Source organism: Pezoporus wallicus, unplaced genomic scaffold, assembly GCF_028554395.1.
Source record: "Pezoporus wallicus isolate ANWC-B61680 ecotype Strahan unplaced genomic scaffold, APGP_CSIRO_Pwel_v1 contig_6401, whole genome shotgun sequence".
In the NCBI taxonomy this organism is placed as follows: Eukaryota; Metazoa; Chordata; class Aves; order Psittaciformes; family Psittacidae; genus Pezoporus; species Pezoporus wallicus.
The window spans coordinates 1513203-1533163 of record NW_026638608.1 but is presented as its reverse complement, the minus strand read 5'-3'; the positions used below and the strand labels follow the sequence as shown (position 1 = coordinate 1533163).

At 38.7% G+C, this 19961-nt stretch overlaps 2 protein-coding genes across 2 annotated transcripts in view; one reads left to right on the top strand and one right to left on the bottom strand.

Annotated features, from left to right (window-relative positions):
* RSPH14 (radial spoke head 14 homolog) overlaps positions 1 to 19961 on the bottom strand; it is an 84036-nt gene that overhangs the window by 22599 nt on the left and 41476 nt on the right. The gene's annotated exons all lie outside the window — the stretch shown is intronic.
* The window catches only part of GNAZ (G protein subunit alpha z), a 57627-nt gene that overhangs the window by 5504 nt on the left and 32162 nt on the right, over positions 1 to 19961 (top strand). The window contains exon 3 of the mRNA XM_057411312.1: positions 16966 to 18246. Coding sequence (XP_057267295.1) covers positions 17524 to 18246 — 723 coding nt within the window. The 5' untranslated portion in view covers positions 16966 to 17523. The remainder of the gene's footprint in view (positions 1 to 16965; positions 18247 to 19961) is intronic.

Below are 19961 nucleotides of genomic sequence, written 5' to 3'. Positions count from 1 at the left end.
AGTTTGATAGTTTCCCACAAAATACTTTTGTGGCAACTGGATCTTGGCAGGAAGCTTTTCTCTCAAGATGACTTTCTGTGCCTGGCCTTTTGAATTTGGCAAAGGCAGGGTGCTATAGTAGAAGCCATTTTGTAACAGGCAGATACTTATATATTCTTACAACTGCTAAGAACCTATCGAGCTTTCATTTTGTATTGCTCAGTAATGGTAGAATCTACCAGAATCTAAGAACTAGATGATCTTAAGGTCCTTTCCAACCCTAACGATTCTATGATTCTATGATTCTAATCTCACCTTAATCAGTCATTTCAGAGCCATGTTTTTAACCTCTTTTTCAATCCATTTATGTCCATGAGCAGATAAACTTACCTCAATTTGTAATGCAGTGACATTTATGTTGGTATTTAAAATGCTAAGGCTAGCCTACTTCAAATTTGAACAATTGTTCTATTATCATATTGTTTATGTTCCCTGACTAGATGTGCATAAGTCCTCTGATTATGTTTCCTGCTGTGAATGTTCCCAAAAGCAAATCTGAACTTTGCCTCATGACGGTGATTACATAGGTGTGTCAAGTTTGCTTTTTGCAAGTGTGTTCACAAAAAGAAACAGAATGCTGAAGCCTTTATGTAATTTTAAGTGGCAGGAACAAATTCTTGGCTACTAATTTAAACAATGTATTAATGCAAGGGATTAGTATTTGTTGCTTTTAACATGGCAGCACTTTAGGCTGAAGTGTGTTATCCGTGCATTTTATTGTATCAGTATGATATTCTTTGATTTCACAGGTCAAGTGAATACAGTAGTCTAAACAAATTGAAATATCAGGTATCAACATCAACAAGAGGTGGGAATCTGTGACTTTTAACACTGCAAATTACAGTTCTCCATTTCCCCCAAGAGGACTGGTTGTTCACTGCAGTCCTAAGCAGTGCAATTCTGTGTAACAGTTAATACACAAAGTAATAACCTACCAAGTGGGCAAAGAACTGAATTGCTGGGTCTCTTACAGTCCTGCTCTCTACCAGTGCCTTGTCTGTGATAAGTCTCTCCCCCTGTTGTGGTGTTGGCCTAGCAACTCTACCCTTTTTCCCACTTCCGCAGTCAAGGAAACCAAGAACAGCCACTGATATTGTGACCTCTTGAGATCCTACCTGGAAACTGTTTTCACTTGCTGTGATTCTGGCAGGTCCAACCTGGCTCTGTAATGAAGGCTGAATCACAAAAAACATTTCTTCTTATTCAGATCTTAGGCTTCAGATCCCCTGTTCAGATCAAGACTACAATTGTCTCAGTTTCTCTGTATTTTTGACTAATTCATTTTGCTTTTCTAGTTGTGTCTGCTGATCCTGGAAAGCAGTGAATCCCAAGTAGAAAATTCTGCAATATCCTAATTTGGAAATCATTTATTTGTAAAAATTGATCTGAAAGAAAGGGGTGATGCCCATTATAGCAAAAGTATGCTTTAAAGAGAAAGTTGGGCACACAGACACATGGAACTCTGGGGGGGTACCTTGAAGTACTGTGGACTTAATTAACAGATGATGGGAGAACTCCCCAGTGAACAGGACAGTTCCCTTTCTTCTTATGTTCTGGAGAAGTTCTACTAGTAATACTGCCTTTGAGAGAATTTCAGTCAAGTGAAATTCAAGTGAATACAAGGACAGTTGGTACTTTCTCACAATCCTATAATCTACATTGTTTCTATACTTTTCTACCAGTCTTTCATAAGACTCAAATGGAAAAGGCTAATCAAATAGAAGTTTATAGTACTCCACAAAAAAGGCCCTATATGATAGACAAGCAATTAACAGTTACCCAGTATCACCTATAGGACTACCTTTGAAGTACAGGGAAAGACCCTGCTCAAAAAAGTACCTGTCTTTAGATGTTTAAAAAGTAAGTTTAGTTTAGTTGGTATTATCAGGGCAGTGGCCAATTGAAAAATGCAAGAGTTCTTGTTCTTTTCCACTGGTGGGAAAGCACAGATCATTGTCCATGAAAAACAAGAGTTCCCATTCCATACCCAGCCTGTAAGTCTGAACTAAAGAGTTCTTATTAGGCTAGAGGCGCCTTCCTAGATTATTCAGAATAGGATCACCCAACTGAGCTGACTGGAAACAACTGATAAGGCTGGCTGTCAGAATCAAGAATGGCAAAATTTGATTAAAAGCCTGAAAGAAAGTAGGAACTGCTGCTGGTGGTATGACTTGTTCTTCCTCACTGAAAATAACTTGGGAGTGAAAGAAGCGACACTTTCCTTCTTTTTGCTGTCAAGTTATTACTGAATAACATTGTCTTTTGATCACAAATAATAAAAGTGGCACTTCAAATGTACCACCTTATATGGGCAGCAACATATTGTAGGACACTAGAAATCTTAATTATTTAAAAAAGTGGGGTTTTTTTTGTATTAAAACTTGAACGTGCTTTATCTATGTTTGCATTTGGTTTCTGTGTGTCAGAGTAAATGGTACACGGAATGTGCACAGTCCCCAGAAATTAACCTGATTTCATCTGCTTTATGGTGAAATATGAAAACATTAGCAGAGAGAATTTTGAATGTATCATTGTCTTGACAAAATACAGTATTTAGGTATCTTTGTACCCTGTCTTATTCTTGGTGCTTTATTTGTTCAAATATAGGTAATCTGTGATGAATCAAAGCTATCTATATCACTGAAACTTTGGATTTTGGGTACTTTAAGTTTTCATGAACTATCCATTGAGAACTTTTCATAAAACTTATGAAAAGCTTATAATAGATAACTCTGTTTAAGAAAATAGTAAAGTGCTTGTAAACCTTTTTTGAAGGAGGCCAGACAGAATGCTGCTAATCTGTGCAGCACTGCTATGAGAGGTGATGTGCAAATGGAATTTTTCGTAGGCATGTTGTCTGTTATCTGATTTTACCTGTGTTGTGAAGAAGATTTATATTTGATGGAGTTACGTAGGCTGAGTTACACAAACCGTTGCCTTTATTTCTCCTGAACTATTTGGTGCAAAGTACACTTAGGGAGTAGAAGACTGTGAGTAAAGGTGTATACCAGTGGCATTGCATCTCAATGGCGTTGCTGCCAGCTGGAAGAAACTGAAACAGAATTCAAATTGCTTTAAGCTGGGTTGGGTTAAAGGCTAAGTCAGCTCTGAGCATTTTTGCTATTGCCTTTGTATTGTGCTTTTGGTAGAGGTGGGAAGAGATCAAGCATCTTTCTTGAGCTGAGAGGAAAGACATTTCAGGTACCTTGTTTTATGGAATGTGTGTAGCTTTTTGGGTTGATATTAGATAATGAGCTATTCTTTTACTACTTAGATGTATCCTCTGGGAAACTTTCAAACCTTGCAACAATGAAGATGCAGAAGCTGCTTAAAAGTCACAGGCAGCATTAGGAGGAGGCAGTAACCCTTGTCATCTTTTCTAAATTACAATACTGAATCTAATACCTCAATTTGGAAGTCTTAAGGTATGCTGTAAATGAACCAAAACATAACAAAACCCATGCTTCTAAGTATGGTTATTCTGGAAGGCTACAAATAGTTACCAGGCAAGAAACAGTATTACCCAGTGGTACCTGAGAACAGATCACAGAAAATGCAGCCCCCCTCACTCCTGCTCACAGGGTAACCTGAGTGGTCTCAGAGGTGTTCTTGTTCACTTTTAACAAAGTTCTCAAGATCATTTACTGTTCCGCTGTGCACTGTGGGTGCTTGCCTTTACCTGGTAGATCTGCTTTGTGAGTTTAGGGTGAATTTGGGAGCTGGAATCCATACAGCTGCAAGAGCGTTGGCACTGTTTTGACCTGATACGCCTTGCTGAGAAATCTGTGTATGACGTTTCCACTGAGGTATGGATGCATTCTGAGTAACCTCCAGTGTATGTATTGTTTTGTATCCCAGATGTGTGCTCCTTTCTCATAACTGTTTTTACGACAGTATCAACAGCAGATTTTTAGTGAGCAAAAAGAAATAAGATAGTAAGTCATCAGCTTTTTTCCTGCATGTGTCGTGTGTGTGAAATGCGGAATGCAAACTAGAATAGTTCGGAATCCATGTCTTCTTATTAATGGTAGAATTTCAGCTTTTTGTGCCATCTTAATAGTAGGATACAGTGTTACCATAAGTAACTTTTTCTGGTAATATAAGAAATGAATAACTAAGGATTCATTGCTGAATAATGAATAAACTAAAGGCTCGATTAGCACCTTTCAGCTTTAAGATAATTTTAGTGCCACAGCTATTTGAGTCAAGAAGAGATGTCACTGAGAGTAAGAAGAACAAAAGAGCAACCATTTGAAATGCTGCTGTTAAACTTGTACTGTGCGGTTATTGTCATACATTTGTCTGGTTTGTGAAACACTCACATAAGCTGTTAGGCCTGCCACATGCAGGAAAGACCTGCAAAACTTGTTTTTACTACTATTAACAGTGGCAGTGGATCGTGTATGTAGTATCATGAATTAACCTATCTGTTCTCAATATTTGATGGAAGAGCCTGCTTCCAACAAAATGAATGAAACGAGAAGGGTCACAAAATGGTGAACTAATTGATTAGGTACCTTTAAGAGAAGAGATAATTCTACATGAGGTGTGATACAAAAGGGAATTTTTTCTGACCTCATCACAGGAGACCTTGTACAATAGGACAGATTTGCAGACTGAACTTAAGGTCTAAAGAACCAGCAAAAATGTGTAGTAAAAATATAGAAATTGTGGCTGCATGGCTGGGGAGACCTGCAGTTTGTAACTGGGGGAAAAAACCTGAATGCTGAACATGTCCTTACATAAAACATAAACTCGCATAGGAATAATAGTTACCTCCTCCCCCTCTCTCTCCACATGCACATGTATGCACACAGAAGTACTAACAGTGCTAACAGAACACCAAAAGATTTGTCAGTATGCATTACAAAATCTGGAGCTACAACTGCTAATACTTGTAGCAGTACTAGTACAGTTACCAATGCACAGCTGAAAAACAACACATTCTATCACATTTTTTCTTTATCTTTTTGGTTCATCTCTAATAACAAAAATAAATCCATTTGTCATTTATATGTGCCAGGTTTGGGGAAAATTAATTACAAACTCTCCTGAGGCTGAAAAATTACAACTTTGTCCATTCAAACCTAAATCCTGGTGCTCCTGCATAGGGTAAAAATCCATGCAAGCTTCCTCAAAAGATGAACTTAGATTTGGCAGCTTGTTTTGTTACCTTTGCACTTTTAAAACAACAAATACTAACTAGTATAAAATACCTAATGTCTTTGTTTTGGACAAAATCTGTTCTTAGAATATGAAAGTGATCAGTGGTGCTGACAGTCTGCTCAGCGTGATGAACATGCGAAGCCATCCTGACTAGGTTTTGTCACAGTATGACTCAATCTACGTGGTCAAATTTGGCTTCTGTTTTAACAAGATTGACTAGACCTATGAACAAATATACATAGTGAATGCCAGCAGACTCCAGGCTTGGAACATGTGCATGTAGGGAAAAATGAATCTTGAAGCACAGTGATGCTGAACATGCTTCAGTATCCACTAGTAATATAGCACTGATGAGATCACATAAAATGGAGAGCTGAAAGTTACACTATTCAGCTTCGTATCTGTTCTCACAAAGGTTTTCAGCTGTAGGTATTCACTCACAAGAAGAGTATGAATCACACACTAAATACTGAATTTTCCTCAGTAAACCTGTCTGTGGTGCTGGCAGTTAGGTATTCTGCTTGCAATGTTTTTAAATACATTATGTTTATTTACATCCTGTTCAAAACTGGATACAGGCGAATTTCAAAGCCCACTGAAGTCAACTAAAACATGTACAGTAAATGGATCACAACAATAGCATTTGACAGGGTTTGGGTTTGGGTTTTTTTTTCTTATTTTTCCCTTAAACAATGGCAGTGAGATTTATTTTGTTGAGGAAGAGTCATGAGTATTCTCACCCTGAAGTGTCACTTAACATAAGCTGCTGTTTCACCACAACTAAAGTTTCCTGAGCTCAGATTGTAACCTCATTTAGTGCCATGTGGAAATGTTCTTGATCTCAGCAAAAAGGTGGAATAAGAGGAAAAGGCTAACATTATTTAGGAAACTTGAACTCCCCAGAGCATAAGTGGTGAAAACCACACTGAGAATATTGCTAGAGATGCTTGCACTGCTGCTCTGACTGTGTTCTCTGGATAAATTAGGCCTTCAGTCTCTTCAGAGAGTTAAACCTGCACCTCCTCTCACTTCATATGCAAGCAACTTTCTTATTAAAAGGTCTTTTTAAAGTCTGATGAAAGGAATTTAACCATTTCAGTGTTCTGTAAGGTTCGTTGTATGTTCAACATAACAAGCTTCTCATAATCTCTAGCCTCCAGGAAGCAACTCGGATCTTGCTGGCTGGTGGTGGTGGGTGTGTAACTGCAGTAACTGCAGCTGTAGCGTAAGGGAGGTGCGATCTTCCCTCCAGAGATAGGGAATTGGAAAGGAGAGGCTGAAGAGAAATCCTAGTAGCTGCTAAAATTTGAAAGGGATGTTAGGTTCTTTATGGTGGCTGCAACTTGTGTTAGTTTTGGTTGGTTTTGGTGGTCATTTTTTTAGTTGTTTGTTTTTTGAGGGGGGTATTGATAGAGGGGAAAATGATAGCTAAAAAGTTGATGCATTGGGATATTGAGGCCTTTTGCTTTACTGTGAGTGAAAGAGCTTTTGAAAACAGGAGCTGATTAGCTATTGTACAATGCTGTACTTAAATGCTTCTGGTTGCAGAATTAGTGAAGCAAAAGTATATCTGTTTTTTTTTGTTTGGGCCCCTAAAAATTATATATCAAGACCAGAACATCAAATAACTTCTTTATATTCAGCTTATTAACAAAAAAGTTCCTTTGAATTAGTGAGTAACTACGGCAGTGGCTCAGCCAGCTGAGATGTACCTGCTGAAGCTCTTGCATGCTGCAGGATCGTAAGACTGTCAAAGCTTCTGAATTTCATAAAGGAATAAGAATGAGACCAGGCGTAGGCTGCAGCTGTAATCTGTGCTTGGTAGCATACAAGTCCTCTCCCATGAGTCACACACTTCAGAGAACACTGTGGATTCTGTTTAGCCTCTTGGGAATTTTTTTTTCTTAGTATCTTTCCTCCTCCCCTGGGCTGCAGTCTAATACTTCGTGCACTTCTCATCTCCCTTTCTGTGCATAAACTCATGTTAATGTGAGTTGTTAAGATGAAATCTAAGAAATCCACAGTTCTGATGTAGATACCTTCTGACACAGTTCATATGGTTAATTTCAGAGGTGGCCCAAGGCTGGAAATTGCTCTCTAGCCTACCTACCAAAGTCATCCCCAGTAATAGCCCTGCCTCTTAGGCTGTTATCCACACTCTTCCTTTCTTTCTTTCTTACTAGGAACAGCATTTTAATCCATGTTTATGTCTTGTTTTGAGGCTGATAAACCTGACAAACCTGCTGAAGATTCTTTGCCCTTCTTTAAATTAGACCTTCATGAGAATTATTTGTTTTATTCTTTCACAGTCCTGCTTTCCTCTCCTACTCTTTTCTGTTTTGACCAGCTCTTTAATGCTCTTCTTGCATCATGTTGCTCTTTCCCCTCATGCTTTTTCTGAGCTGCTGTCTCTGAACTCCCTCAGGCTGTTCTCTCTTCTCACAAATCTATATTCCTTTTCTGACTTTACCTCATGTTGATAACTCGCTGTTCCCTCATACTCATTCAACCTGTGTCTGTTTTTCTGTTTTTCCATTCACCGAGGTTCTTTTGATTTGTTCTGAGAAACATTACTCATTCTCTGTTGCTTAGTTCCCAACTTTAACTGTCACATCACCAGTCCATTCCTCCTATGCTCTCACTCAGCCTTTCTGTGAATTGTGTTCATTACTTCTAGTGAAATGATTTCCCATGTTTTACTTTCCTCTTTCCCAAACCTTTTCCTCTGCCTCTCATTGCAAGGTTTGTCTTGCCAGCTTCCAGCCCTGATTCCCTCTCAGCAATGTCTTTTCTCTAGCAAAACCATTCAGGTGGAAATCTGATGACCCAAATGACTTCTTCCACCATGGATTTACACCCCTCCCACCCCAGTGTAATTAAATTCCATACGTGCAGACTCATCTTTACAGCTGAGTCAATCCTTTCCCACTGGCATTTTTTCTTCTTTATATAGGTTTCTGCCAATGTGATCTAGTAAGATGTGCCCATCTGCTCTCCTCTGCTCATCTTTCCTTTCTCTACTTTCCATCTTTCTTCCTTTCCTTTCCATCTTGTTTTCATGAATACAGAAGTTTCTCAGTTCCTGTATTTATACACTGTTTTAGTTTACCCTAGAAATCTTGCCTAGCTTCAGTGACTTTCTCATTCTTTTCCTTGATTTTTGCCTTTCCTCTGGTTCTTTCCCCTAAGAAAATGCATAAGCAGAACTGCTGTGATTTATTTCTGTGTAGAGTGTCCAGGATGCTTTCATCACAGATAAAACATGATCACAGATAAAACTTGTCTATTGTTTCCATGGTTCCCATTTACCAGAGCATCTTTTCCTTGCCTCTTGTTTGGCCTCGAGCTTCAATCTCTGAATCTTCACTGGCTGCTTTTCCCTATTACGTTAATCAGACTTCTTTTCTTCAGGACACTGCTGTCTGTACCCAGGCTCTCAGGTTCTTACTACATAGATTCTGATGTTGACCTCTGATTAGTTTATACCTGTCACTGGAATAGTCTAAACCAAGCATGTTTTTGTTCTCTAATGTGACCTTATATGCACAGGAAGAGAAACTTCCTTTTACAAAGCTACAATTTTATCCTGTTTCAAATCCCTCTTTAACTTTCTTTGGCTATAACTACCCAAATTTCCTTATGCTTTCATAAGATATTGTGTGTAATAAGGTTGAATGAGTGACGGGAAATTTAACATTAAATTCTTAACCAAACCTCATGTTCACTAGCTTTTCTACATAATCATCTCCTTAATCTCAGTAAGACCCATGGAATGGCAGCCCTGTGGTATGTGAGTCTTAGCTCATGAACACCCAACATAAGAACTATAGTAACACCAATGATAAAAGCTAAACAGCAAGTCTAATGAAGACATAACCTGCCCTGCTGTCATCACCTGAGGTGCTTACAAAACACTGAGTGGGTCCTGCATTTTGTTTCTTGCTTTATTACAAATTTTTAAATGAGTCTGATGTTTGTATGTCCCTAAAGCAGATGCTGGCTCTGATGTTTCTCCTCACCCTTTTCTAGCAGCCAGGATTTTCTGCACACCCACTGTAATATTATTGTAATACTTCATTCTTTATGGAAGTCTGAAGGTCACCTCTGAAATGACTGCTGTGGTGGATCCTGGTCTTAGTTAAAACACTGTGAAGCACAGGCAAATCTATATGCAGTCACTGACACTACTCTGGATTTTCAGTAACACAACTCAGGATAGAACTGTTGTATTTTTGGCTCTATTCAAGAATCAGTCAGTATTATGTACTGGTTGTGTTGATGCTGCTTCTCACTGTTTCATACAAGTTTGTGAATGTGCTAAAGCAGGTCATGATTTAAATATCTGCCAAGTATTCAGGTATTAATGCTTTACAGGATTTATGTTTCCAACTTCCTAAAGTAAGTGGGGTGTGCATCATTTAAAGAAAAAGAACTAATAGATTCCTGTATTCTGCTGTGGTCTGAATCTCACCTGAGTTGGTGCAAACTTTAATGCCACTAACTAAAGCTCAAAATCTAGCTGGAAACCACTAACTAGCCTAAGTGGTATTTCAGTACTGCTAAAGTATGTTGGATGATTCCAAACAACAGAAAAATATGTGATTTTTAAACCTATGAATATAATATCTCACTGCAGAAAATTATTCTGTTACGTCTATATTACATAGATAGGTCTATGACTACATGTAATAGGAGCAAGTAGTTTACTCTGGGTTCTCCACTATTTCCTTGTAAAACTTTCTTCTTCCATGTATCCATAGGTGGACCAGGCAAGTCCAATTGCCGTTGTCTAGCAAGTGCTTTCTTGAAATGGAATCTTTCTCTACTTTGTCTAAGCCTAAAATCTTCCAAAGTTTCCAACTGAATTTCCTGTTTTGTGGGAATGGCAAATGCATATCCACACCATAAAGCTCCTCTTCTGTTGAATTTCGCATCCTTGCCTCAAAGTTTGCAGATATAGCAGTAGAGTTTTCAATTTCTTTTAGCCTGGGTGAACTGTTTAGTTTTGCTCAAGCACTCAGACATTTATTCAGGGAAGGATATCTGCTGTAGAGATTTTTCAACCCAAGTACTTTCCCAAGTCTTTAAGCAATGGAAAACAGCAACATCAATAATATTGTCAGCCAACTGCAACAACAAGTTTTACTATCAACTAGGAGATTGCATTAGGAAAAAAAAATCATCCTTTCTTCCTCTTATTTCAGATTTCAATGATTGTCTGAAGAGAATGTTGGTAATGCCTCTGGCCAGAGTTGTTTTAAAACAACTTTTTTTCTGTAATAAATGCACTTTAATCACTGTACATGAAAGTATTTCAACCTTGCATTTATTCTGCATGCATACCTGGGACTCTGTGGATGCTTTCCTGGATTCTAAAACCTGAACCGATTTCCTTATTCCTTATTAGCCTCAGTTCTGCTCCAAAAAAGAGATTAAAAAGAAAAAAGCCTGTTTAGTGGGACACTTGAGTTCCTCCTCAGTAAAGTACCTTGGGTATTTCCTGCTACATTGTACTCCCTCATGTCATCTTACCCTTTTTTAATAGTGTAAGAAGTGATTGAAAGTTTAAACCTGCAGAAATAAGGTTTTGTTAAACTACTGGAATTCTCTGTGGATGTGTCTAATTACTACAAACGGATGACATTAGATTGGCTTATACCTGTAAGTCTGATGTGTGCTGTGCTACTTCTTGCTAGATTTGCTTGTATTTGCTTTTACATGGGTAAGTGCTCAAACAGGCAGGATCACCACCTCCAAACTTTCAGGTAAGTAAAGAGAAAGAAGTGATCAGAATCAATAACCTGGGAAAATACAGCTTGGTAATGGTTTTGGTTTCTTCCTCTGGTAGCATATGTTCTGTAATACTGAATAGTGCACCAGTCCTGAATCAACAAAGGTTGCTGGCAACTGCAGCTAAAACTGTTGTGGAAAGTTTGCTGCAACCTTTTGAACTTCACTTTACTTTCTTATATTAGGTACTATTGGGGAAAATTTATACTTAATATCTGGCTACTAGGACAGAAATATTGGACTCCTAATGCTCTGTGTGTGCATGTTGGGGTGATGAAGCTAAATTATTAGGTTACTGGTACTGCTTGCATATGAGGAAGAATATAGCTTTGTGCCTACAATGCCAGCTGAAATTCCTGCTGTTAGCAGTGTACCTTATGCACAGCCTACATTGACTGTGATAGTAACAGCCCTTAGCTTTATTCTGAGCTTAGAAGCCAGCTCCTTTCAATAAGATCTTGGAGGGGGGAACATCTTTCAAGGCATGCCATGGTAGTGTGCCAGTAGCTAATGCAACAAGATACGGTACTCAGATCCTTCCTTAGGAAAATTTGCACAAATGAACTGTGGTGTTGCCATTCTCCTTCCCTGCCCTCACTGTTTCTTGGGGACATGCTGAGCAAAGGGCTGTTTATGATTACAAACACAGAGATCAGTTTGAACAAGACAAAAGTGATGGATAGAGACAAAGAGCAAGACTAGATATGAAATCAACAATAATGACTGGTTTTATTTGCTATAAAAGTATGGACAGAAGAATGTTATATAATAAACCAGTGCAGAATTTTTCTCAGATATTCTTCCCACTCTATAAACTGTTTTGGCATTACATCTTTGGTAATTGAAATCAATCACTGTAAGCTCAGGATTTGGGGCATGTTAATTTTATCTTGTGTGAAGAACTACCCATTTCAGTCATTAGAAGATAGCCCATATATAACATCAGATTAAACAAATATAGTAACATTTTGAGCAGCTTCAGTTGTCAGGAGAAGGCAGGTGTGTTGGTTTAGATACACACAGAATCAGAATGCATTGGAAGGGACCTTCAAGCTTGTCCAGTTCCAACTCCCTGCCATGGGCAGGGACACCTTCCACTAGAGCAGGTTGCTCCAAGCCCCGTCCACCCTGGCCTTGAACACTGCCAGGGATGGGGCAGCCACAGCTCCTCTTGGGCACCCTGTTCTACATATGCAGTGTAATCTGATCATTCAAAGAATAAGATTTTTTTTGTTGTTTAAACTAAGTTTAGAGAGAAATGTGCACAGTGCAAGGAAGCAATAGGGCTTTCCATTACAGTAACTGAAAATACTTTTATCTAATTAGGAACTTACAGCCATGAGACACTTCCAGTTTCAATACAGAAACTGATCTAAAAAACCCTTCAGAACAAATTCTAGACTGCCTTGTTTTCCAAGTATGTTCCGAGGAAAAGTAAACCTGATGAGAGGAAGTTGATCTATACAAAGTATTATGTTACTGCTACTGCATTACTGTCCTGGCTCCATAAATTTATTCTTTTTCTTAACTTTAAAAAGCAGTGACTGTGAACTTGGAAGATGGTTCTTAGTGTAGGTAGAAAAACTTAAATCAATTTTTTTACTGTCATGAACTGTTGGGAAATAGTATCTATTACTATGCTTTACAAAGCAATAATATGATTGCTCCATTGTATTCCTACTTGAAATAGTGATATCCAAATACGTTATAAAAATATGCAATAGGAATGAATGACAAGCAGAATAATTGATAGGTAAACCACTGTGGGATGTGAATGATCCACCTGAATGTCTGTGGAAATGTGCAGTAGGAAGCAAAACACAGTGCACAGGTGGTCTGAAAAGTTTTTTTTTCTTGAAAGTGTCTTTCTACCAAACTGTTTGTCATAAGCAATTGTTGAGGCCAATAACAGGAAGTTGAATGAAAATTCTACTTATATGGGCATAAAATCTCCAGATTTATCAGGAGTGCTGATGCGTTTTGGGAGGAATATGTATCCTCTTGCTGTGCTTGTCTCTAGTGAGCCTTTTTGTTTTCCCAGGATGAAGCTTGACTAAAGAGAGGAGGGGGAGTCCCATATGTGCTGCATGCAAAATTGTTCATCTTTAATCACAGATGTGTAGAAAATGTCACAAAGAATTCAGCCGGGTCTTAATGACATGACAGTGAGTGTCATGTCATTAGGTAATGATGAGGACTTAAATGTTCTGAACATGTCAGAATAAACATGATTAATGGAGCCCAATCTAATTTTTATGCAATGAAAACAAGAATTTGGCCTGACATCCGATATAGTAATTCCATTCTCTCCGTGTGGCTGGAAAGCTACTCAGTACGAAACAGCTTCCTCAACTTTTATTTTTCATATTCTGTGACCACTGGAAAAAGCCAGTTATTTGAAGAAGGCATAACTCCTCGTTTTGGAAGGTTTTTCTTCCCACATCTTTGATGTATTAAATCTGTGCTGATTACCCTTCTATTAAAGTGTATGCTGTTAACTTTCTGCTGATTAATCTGTTCTTCCTGTGCTAATGTCCTTCTGATGTGCAAAAGGAAAGATAAATGTAGCTGCTATTAAGACTCTTCTTGTAGAATTTTAGACCAGGTATTAGCATTTGAGGCAAAGGATTCAGATATTTTTATATTTCAGGTATCCAAAGTGCTTACATTACAAGCCTGCTCATACATGTGGTTCCTACTGGCAAAGACAACAGATAAGCACTCCATACTGCCATGTAGAGGTGACTTCATGTACTAACTGGATAACTAGTTCAGAACAACTGAGAGTAATACTGTTGTGGTTAGGTTTTGGAATTGGTCACTGCAGAAGTCCTGTTCTAGTTAATTAATTTCATGCCTGTGGATTTGGGGTGCCTTTACAGGAGTTGGAGCATGGACATTCAAAGAATATAGTGAGAAGACAGGTTTAACTGGGAGCAAGAAAGAAGATGGGAAGTTGAAATACTGTACAGGAAATCTTCAGAACTGAGTAAAAGCTGCTGTACTGAAAATGCATATGTTTACAGTGTTCTGGGACTCTAAGGAAAGACAAGAACGAGTGGGATATCCAAGTATATCAGTATACTTCATATGCTGATTTTCTGACCACCTTTTTGTGGTCGGAGTTCCAGTTGTGGAATTTTGCAGTTGTTTGCAACAATCATCTATTCATCTTATTCTAACTAAAATATAAAGCTCTCCTCAGTTCACTGGCACCAGCCCTGGCCTACACTGACTCATTGTGGTAGTCACGAATCCAGGTCTACTCTGGTTCAACTATGTATCTCTGTCCTTTTTCTCTGATGTTACAACATCTTTTTCTCTGATGTTAAGGGATTAACGGTGATTGCTGAAACTGTTTGTCCTTCCATATGTGCGCGTTTTGTGTTCCCAGATACCTTGACATTTAGATACTGGAAACTGCTGAAAAGGGATCCAGTGTATTGCAAGAACCTGCCTAATACCAAGGTGCTGTTACAGAACTATAGATTCCCCAGATGCATAACAGTGGGGACTTGGATTTGAAAGCAGATGGATAGACTACCTTTCTACTTGTCAGACAATCATAAATTAGAAGAGATCTGTAAGTGTTTTTAAGCATGTTTACAGACAAAGCTATACAAAGTATAGAAACTAAGATTAGGATAGCCCACTGTGACGAAGAATACATACATAACAGAAGAATAGTAATACCTCTTGCAAAACAGTAAAGATTGAGATCATTACACTTGTTTCTACTACCTCAGGAATGAAATCCTAGATATATAATTTATTACCCTCCCAAATAAATGTTCTAAGAATGTTTTTTCTTGTAAATGTGAGATTGGAACTCACAAAGTTAGGTTTATCCTTTTCTTAACCATTTAACCCACCTTCAGTACTGCGGCTGATGTGATCTTCTTTATCTATATGTGAGAAGCTCTCATCTTGAAGTCTTTATGCTGAGCTATATCTCAGTTAACTGTACTTAAAGGTTAGCTAAAACTATCATTTGATATAATTAATTACTACTATAATTAATTTCTACTATAGTGACAACTACTGGGAGGACAAGATCTTGCTGAAATCCCTGGCTGGTAAGGATTTTTGGCAAGACAAAAAGCAAGAGTTGAAATTCTCAATAGTAAAACACTCTCTTACAAAACATCTACTAGTAAATGAGTATGCATTTATAAATATGTTACACATTAAAATAGAAGTCAGGTAAACGTAAGTTCATATTTTTCAACCAGAGCAGTGTGGCCAGGTAAGAATGAGAACCACCATGTCCTGCCATATATCTACGTAAGTGACTCATATCCTGTGATGTAGGTGATGTGGAGAAAGGAAAAATACATATTGGTAAATCAGGTGCTTTGTTCAAAATACTTGATTACAGGTTAGTATTTTGGCGTGCTGAGATGTCTTTTGTTCACTAAAACTTCTGCTGTGATGCTTAAGAAAGAAAGAAAGCAACATACATGAGGTTGCAAGTAGCTGTAGTTCCATTTCTTTTCTCACCAAAGCTTCTGTTCAACATCTGGCTTGGATCATTCTGTCCCTTTCATACTAGTGTGGAATCATCCTCTTCAATACATATTTTAATGTTTTGTGACATCTACACTGAAATGCTAGGAAGTTCATGCAAGAAAACTTCCAAAGACTTCTACAGCAACTTTGAAAATAAAATCTGGAAGATTCAGTCTTATTAAAATATAGTAGAATTTATATTCCTGTAGTCGGCTCTGAACTCAACCTTATCTCTGAGAGTATCTCGGTGGCATGTAGTTCAGTTTGTAAAAATACTCACTGAAACCCCCCTAGACACAAGTAAGCAGACAGCAAGATAAGTGCCAAAATGGGCTGGGGCCAGCTTACAATGTGGAAGCCATGACATTTGTGATTCTGCTGCCCACTGTGCTCGAAGCTTAGTGGGAGCAGTAAGCCCTTCCTAGGAAAAAGGCAAGTTATCACCAATCAGCTGTTAGTAATGTGTTTTCCCTCTGTGAGAGGTAACTGCTTCCTGCTGTTGCCTTCTGCAGAGTTCCAAATAGGAGGCTTAACCCCTAATTTGGGAAAGACTAATTGCTCTAACAGTCACTGCAAAGTTGTCAGCCCTTGCTTGGGATGGCATTTCCTGTGCTTTTTGTATTAAACACTATTCACTTATACTTACTTCTAGTAAACATATATAGTAAGTATAGTACTTACAGTCACAATTCACTTTTACTGTACCTCAGATTTTCCTGTTTTAAAAATGGAAGGGAAGAGGCTTAATAACAACTAGGCTATGGAAGGAAGCTTACGAAGTTTGTTGTAGTAGTGCATCACTTTATTGATTAAGCAGTATACACGTAGTACGTTGAATAGTACTGGTCTCCAAGGGGAAAGATGATCTCTTACTGTATTCTGCAATGATGAGTAATTCTGTCTTTTGCAAAATCATGAAGCAAAGTTGATCACCTCCTTTTGCTTCCTAATTTAGTTATTTAAATGTTCCATGCATTCAGAACAGATGAAAGAAAACTCGGGAGGACATCTGTCTGAGTACAAGATACTGACATAAATAGAGAGACTGGGGAAAGTAGTTGTGAGTCTGTTTCATTTTCTACTTCAGGAAAACCAGTCAGAACAGGACTGTGCAGGAAAAGCACTGCCATAAGCTCTTGCTGAGGGAGAAATTGGGGCACAGCTCAGCACTGTTTGTTTTCATGTAGGTTTAGATAATAAAACTCAGAAGGCTGAAAAGGAGATTTGATTTACCGTTGTTCAGAAACCACATTTTCTTAGGTCTGCAAGCTTCAGCTGCCCCTACGTTTTTGCTATGGTTTTAGATTTTTGCTTTTCTTTACATATTTTTCCATCTGTATTTTCTGATCCATTATTGGGATACTGAAAGGTTTAGAAGTCTAGAAGAGAAGAAAGTGAGTGGTTCGCAGCAAGGAAGCGGAGTCTCTCATTTCATTCATTTCTTTTCTCATTGTTTGGCAGGTGGAAAGCACTGATTTACAGAGCTGAACTGGATCAGCTGAAGAAGTGGGGGAAGAGAAACAAAACAAGTAGAGCGCCATTGAAAAGAACTTCAGCTTTATCTAGCAGCATCACCACAGCAACCAGAAAATACAATCAAAAGACAAGAGCTAGAGCAGAGAAGGTGAAAGTGCAGCTCCTTACCTTTGGACAGAAGGCAGCAAAATAATTATGCAGAACAGAAAAGAGTATTTCATGGATCTAGCCAAACAGTGGCAAAGGGAAGTGTGCCTTCAGTAACAGGAATGTGCCACTGTTCATGTGCTGGAAAGGGGAGTGCCATGAGATCTGCTGAAGAGACTATTTCTGTGGTTGCATATCTACATGGGTTTGCACCCCTGCTGGGACTGAATTAGGTGGTACAGGCATCTTGGACCATCAGGTACTGGAGAGCAACTTTTTTTTCTTGTTCAAGGTGTATCTGGCACGGGAACTGAAAGACACCGCAGATCCTTTTCAGAGACACAAACAGAGTGAGACAATCTCCAGGCCTCCCCCTCTGTAACCACCTGCTATACCATGGGATGTCGGCAAAGCTCTGAGGAGAAAGAGGCAGCGCGGCGGTCCCGTAGGATTGACCGCCACCTGCGCTCTGAAAGTCAGCGACAGCGAAGAGAGATTAAGCTCCTACTCCTGGGTACCAGCAATTCTGGAAAGAGCACGATTGTAAAGCAGATGAAAATCATTCATAGTGGTGGCTTTAACTTGGAGGCCTGTAAGGAATACAAACCTCTGATTATCTATAATGCAATTGACTCTCTCACACGTATTATTCGGGCTCTAGCCACCCTTAAGATAGAGTTTCACAATCCTGATAGAGCATATGATGCTGTACAGCTTTTTGCCCTGACAGGCCCAGCTGAGAGCAAAGGTGAGATTACCCCTGAGCTCCTGGGAGTCATGAAACGGCTCTGGGCAGACCCTGGTGTGCAGGAGTGTTTTTGCCGCTCCAACGAGTACCACCTAGAGGATAATGCTGCATACTACTTAAATGACCTAGAAAGGATTGCAGCACTGGACTACATCCCTACAGTGGAAGATATTCTGCGTTCTCGGGACATGACCACAGGGATTGTAGAAAATAAGTTCACCTTCAAAGAGCTGACTTTCAAAATGGTGGATGTGGGTGGACAGAGATCTGAACGCAAAAAATGGATCCACTGTTTTGAGGGGGTTACAGCAATAATTTTCTGTGTGGAGCTGAGTGGATATGACTTGAAGCTGTATGAAGATAACCAAACAGTAAGCGCACCTTCTGCTCCTTATTCTCTTGCCTTCTCTTCCTTTCCTCCTCCCCAGTGTCTGGCCTCTTTTCCCTCCACCTTCCTACCCTCCCAAGGCAGTAATCCCCAAGTTCTTAGCCCCAAATGCGATTTCCTTTGCCTCGCCCCCAGTCTATAGCAAAAAGCCAGAAACTAAGACTCCTTTATTTGGATAATTTTTTCCACTGGACAGATTTATTTAATTAATACTTTTGGGAAATGGAGGTGCTCTTCACATGACTGCAGTATTTTATATATAAGGGGGGGTGCCTTTTTGCTGAATGTTTATCTGGTTACTGTTACTCCAAACATCACTTAGTATGTGTAGTGATTAGTAGCGTTACTACTGCGTAGACAGCAGTAACATCCTGCTGTACAAAGGTGTTTGGACACCATGTTTTGTGAGTCTTGGGAAATTTTGAAGCTAAAATAGTATTGAGTAACAGTTTTCTCCCCATTTATTTCCCCAGGATCTTCAATAAGAATCTGGGATTAAAGTAATTAAAAAAAAAAAGAAGTTTTTAATGTGTATGGAAATTTTTTTTTCTTTGACTTTTTGTTGATACGGCTGATTTGTCTGGTGCAATGAATAACTATTCCTGTTTAATTCCCTTTAATGCTATTAGCTTCTGCTTTTCACAGCACACAAATACAGTAACTATGGAAAAACACATGAACATTAAGGCATATGGAACCATGTATTTGCTATCACATTTAGGTTGCCTGAGTTAACCTTTAAAGGGTTTCATTTGAACTTATTTTTTTTGACAGCTTTGTAAAACGTGATGCTTAAGAGAGAGGTTTGTGGGTAGGAACACATAATGATTCTGTCATCTAGTGGTTCCTAAACGTGCTGTATTTATGTTTGAAAACAGCTGCTTTTCAGGAAGAATTAATCTATATTGTAAAATCAGAAAGTTAACCTTAAAATGCTTCTACTTTTCTTGTACTCCTTTACATATCTTCAGTTGTCTTACATGAATTTTGTACAGGACTAGTTGCATACCTGATTTTATTACTAAAAGTTGTTTCTTGAGAGCTTCTGTGCTCTTCAAAGATGCCAAATAGATGGTCTTGGTTTTGATAATGACTGGAAGGGCTTCAGTGGCTAAATGTGAAATCCTCCCAGAAATTACTCCTATTTTATGTAACACATGCCTTTCACCAGATCCCTGAGGCAAGGTGAACTATATCAGTACCTGGAGCAATTTCAGTGCCTTCTATTTAATCTGCTGTTTATACAGTATAACTTATCATAGAATCACAGTGCAGATTAAGATGTCAGTTGACCCAGGGGATTCCACAGTTCTGGTGATTGGAATTGACAGCAATTGAGGTGATGAAACTCCTTGAAATGGAAGTGGCTAAAGAAAAGACTTTAATAGGTGATACCTCCAACATATTTTTCACAGTTTACATAGTAGTGTTGGAGTGAGATACTAGTATGTCCTTCTGCAACTCCTACCCTCCAAACCAGCATAAAACGAGATCATCCCTGAAGAAAGCAAGTGAAACTATTCCATCCACATCCCATGCATCCCATGCAGGAAAGGAGTTCTTTATGTATCACTTTATACAATCTGTTATTGTTACTGGTACAGAGATGTGAAATCATTTCAACTCATCTTCACTTCTAATTCCCTTGTCAGTATTTTTGGTAGCTAATGCAGTTTTTACAAAGAGTTTTCTTATTAG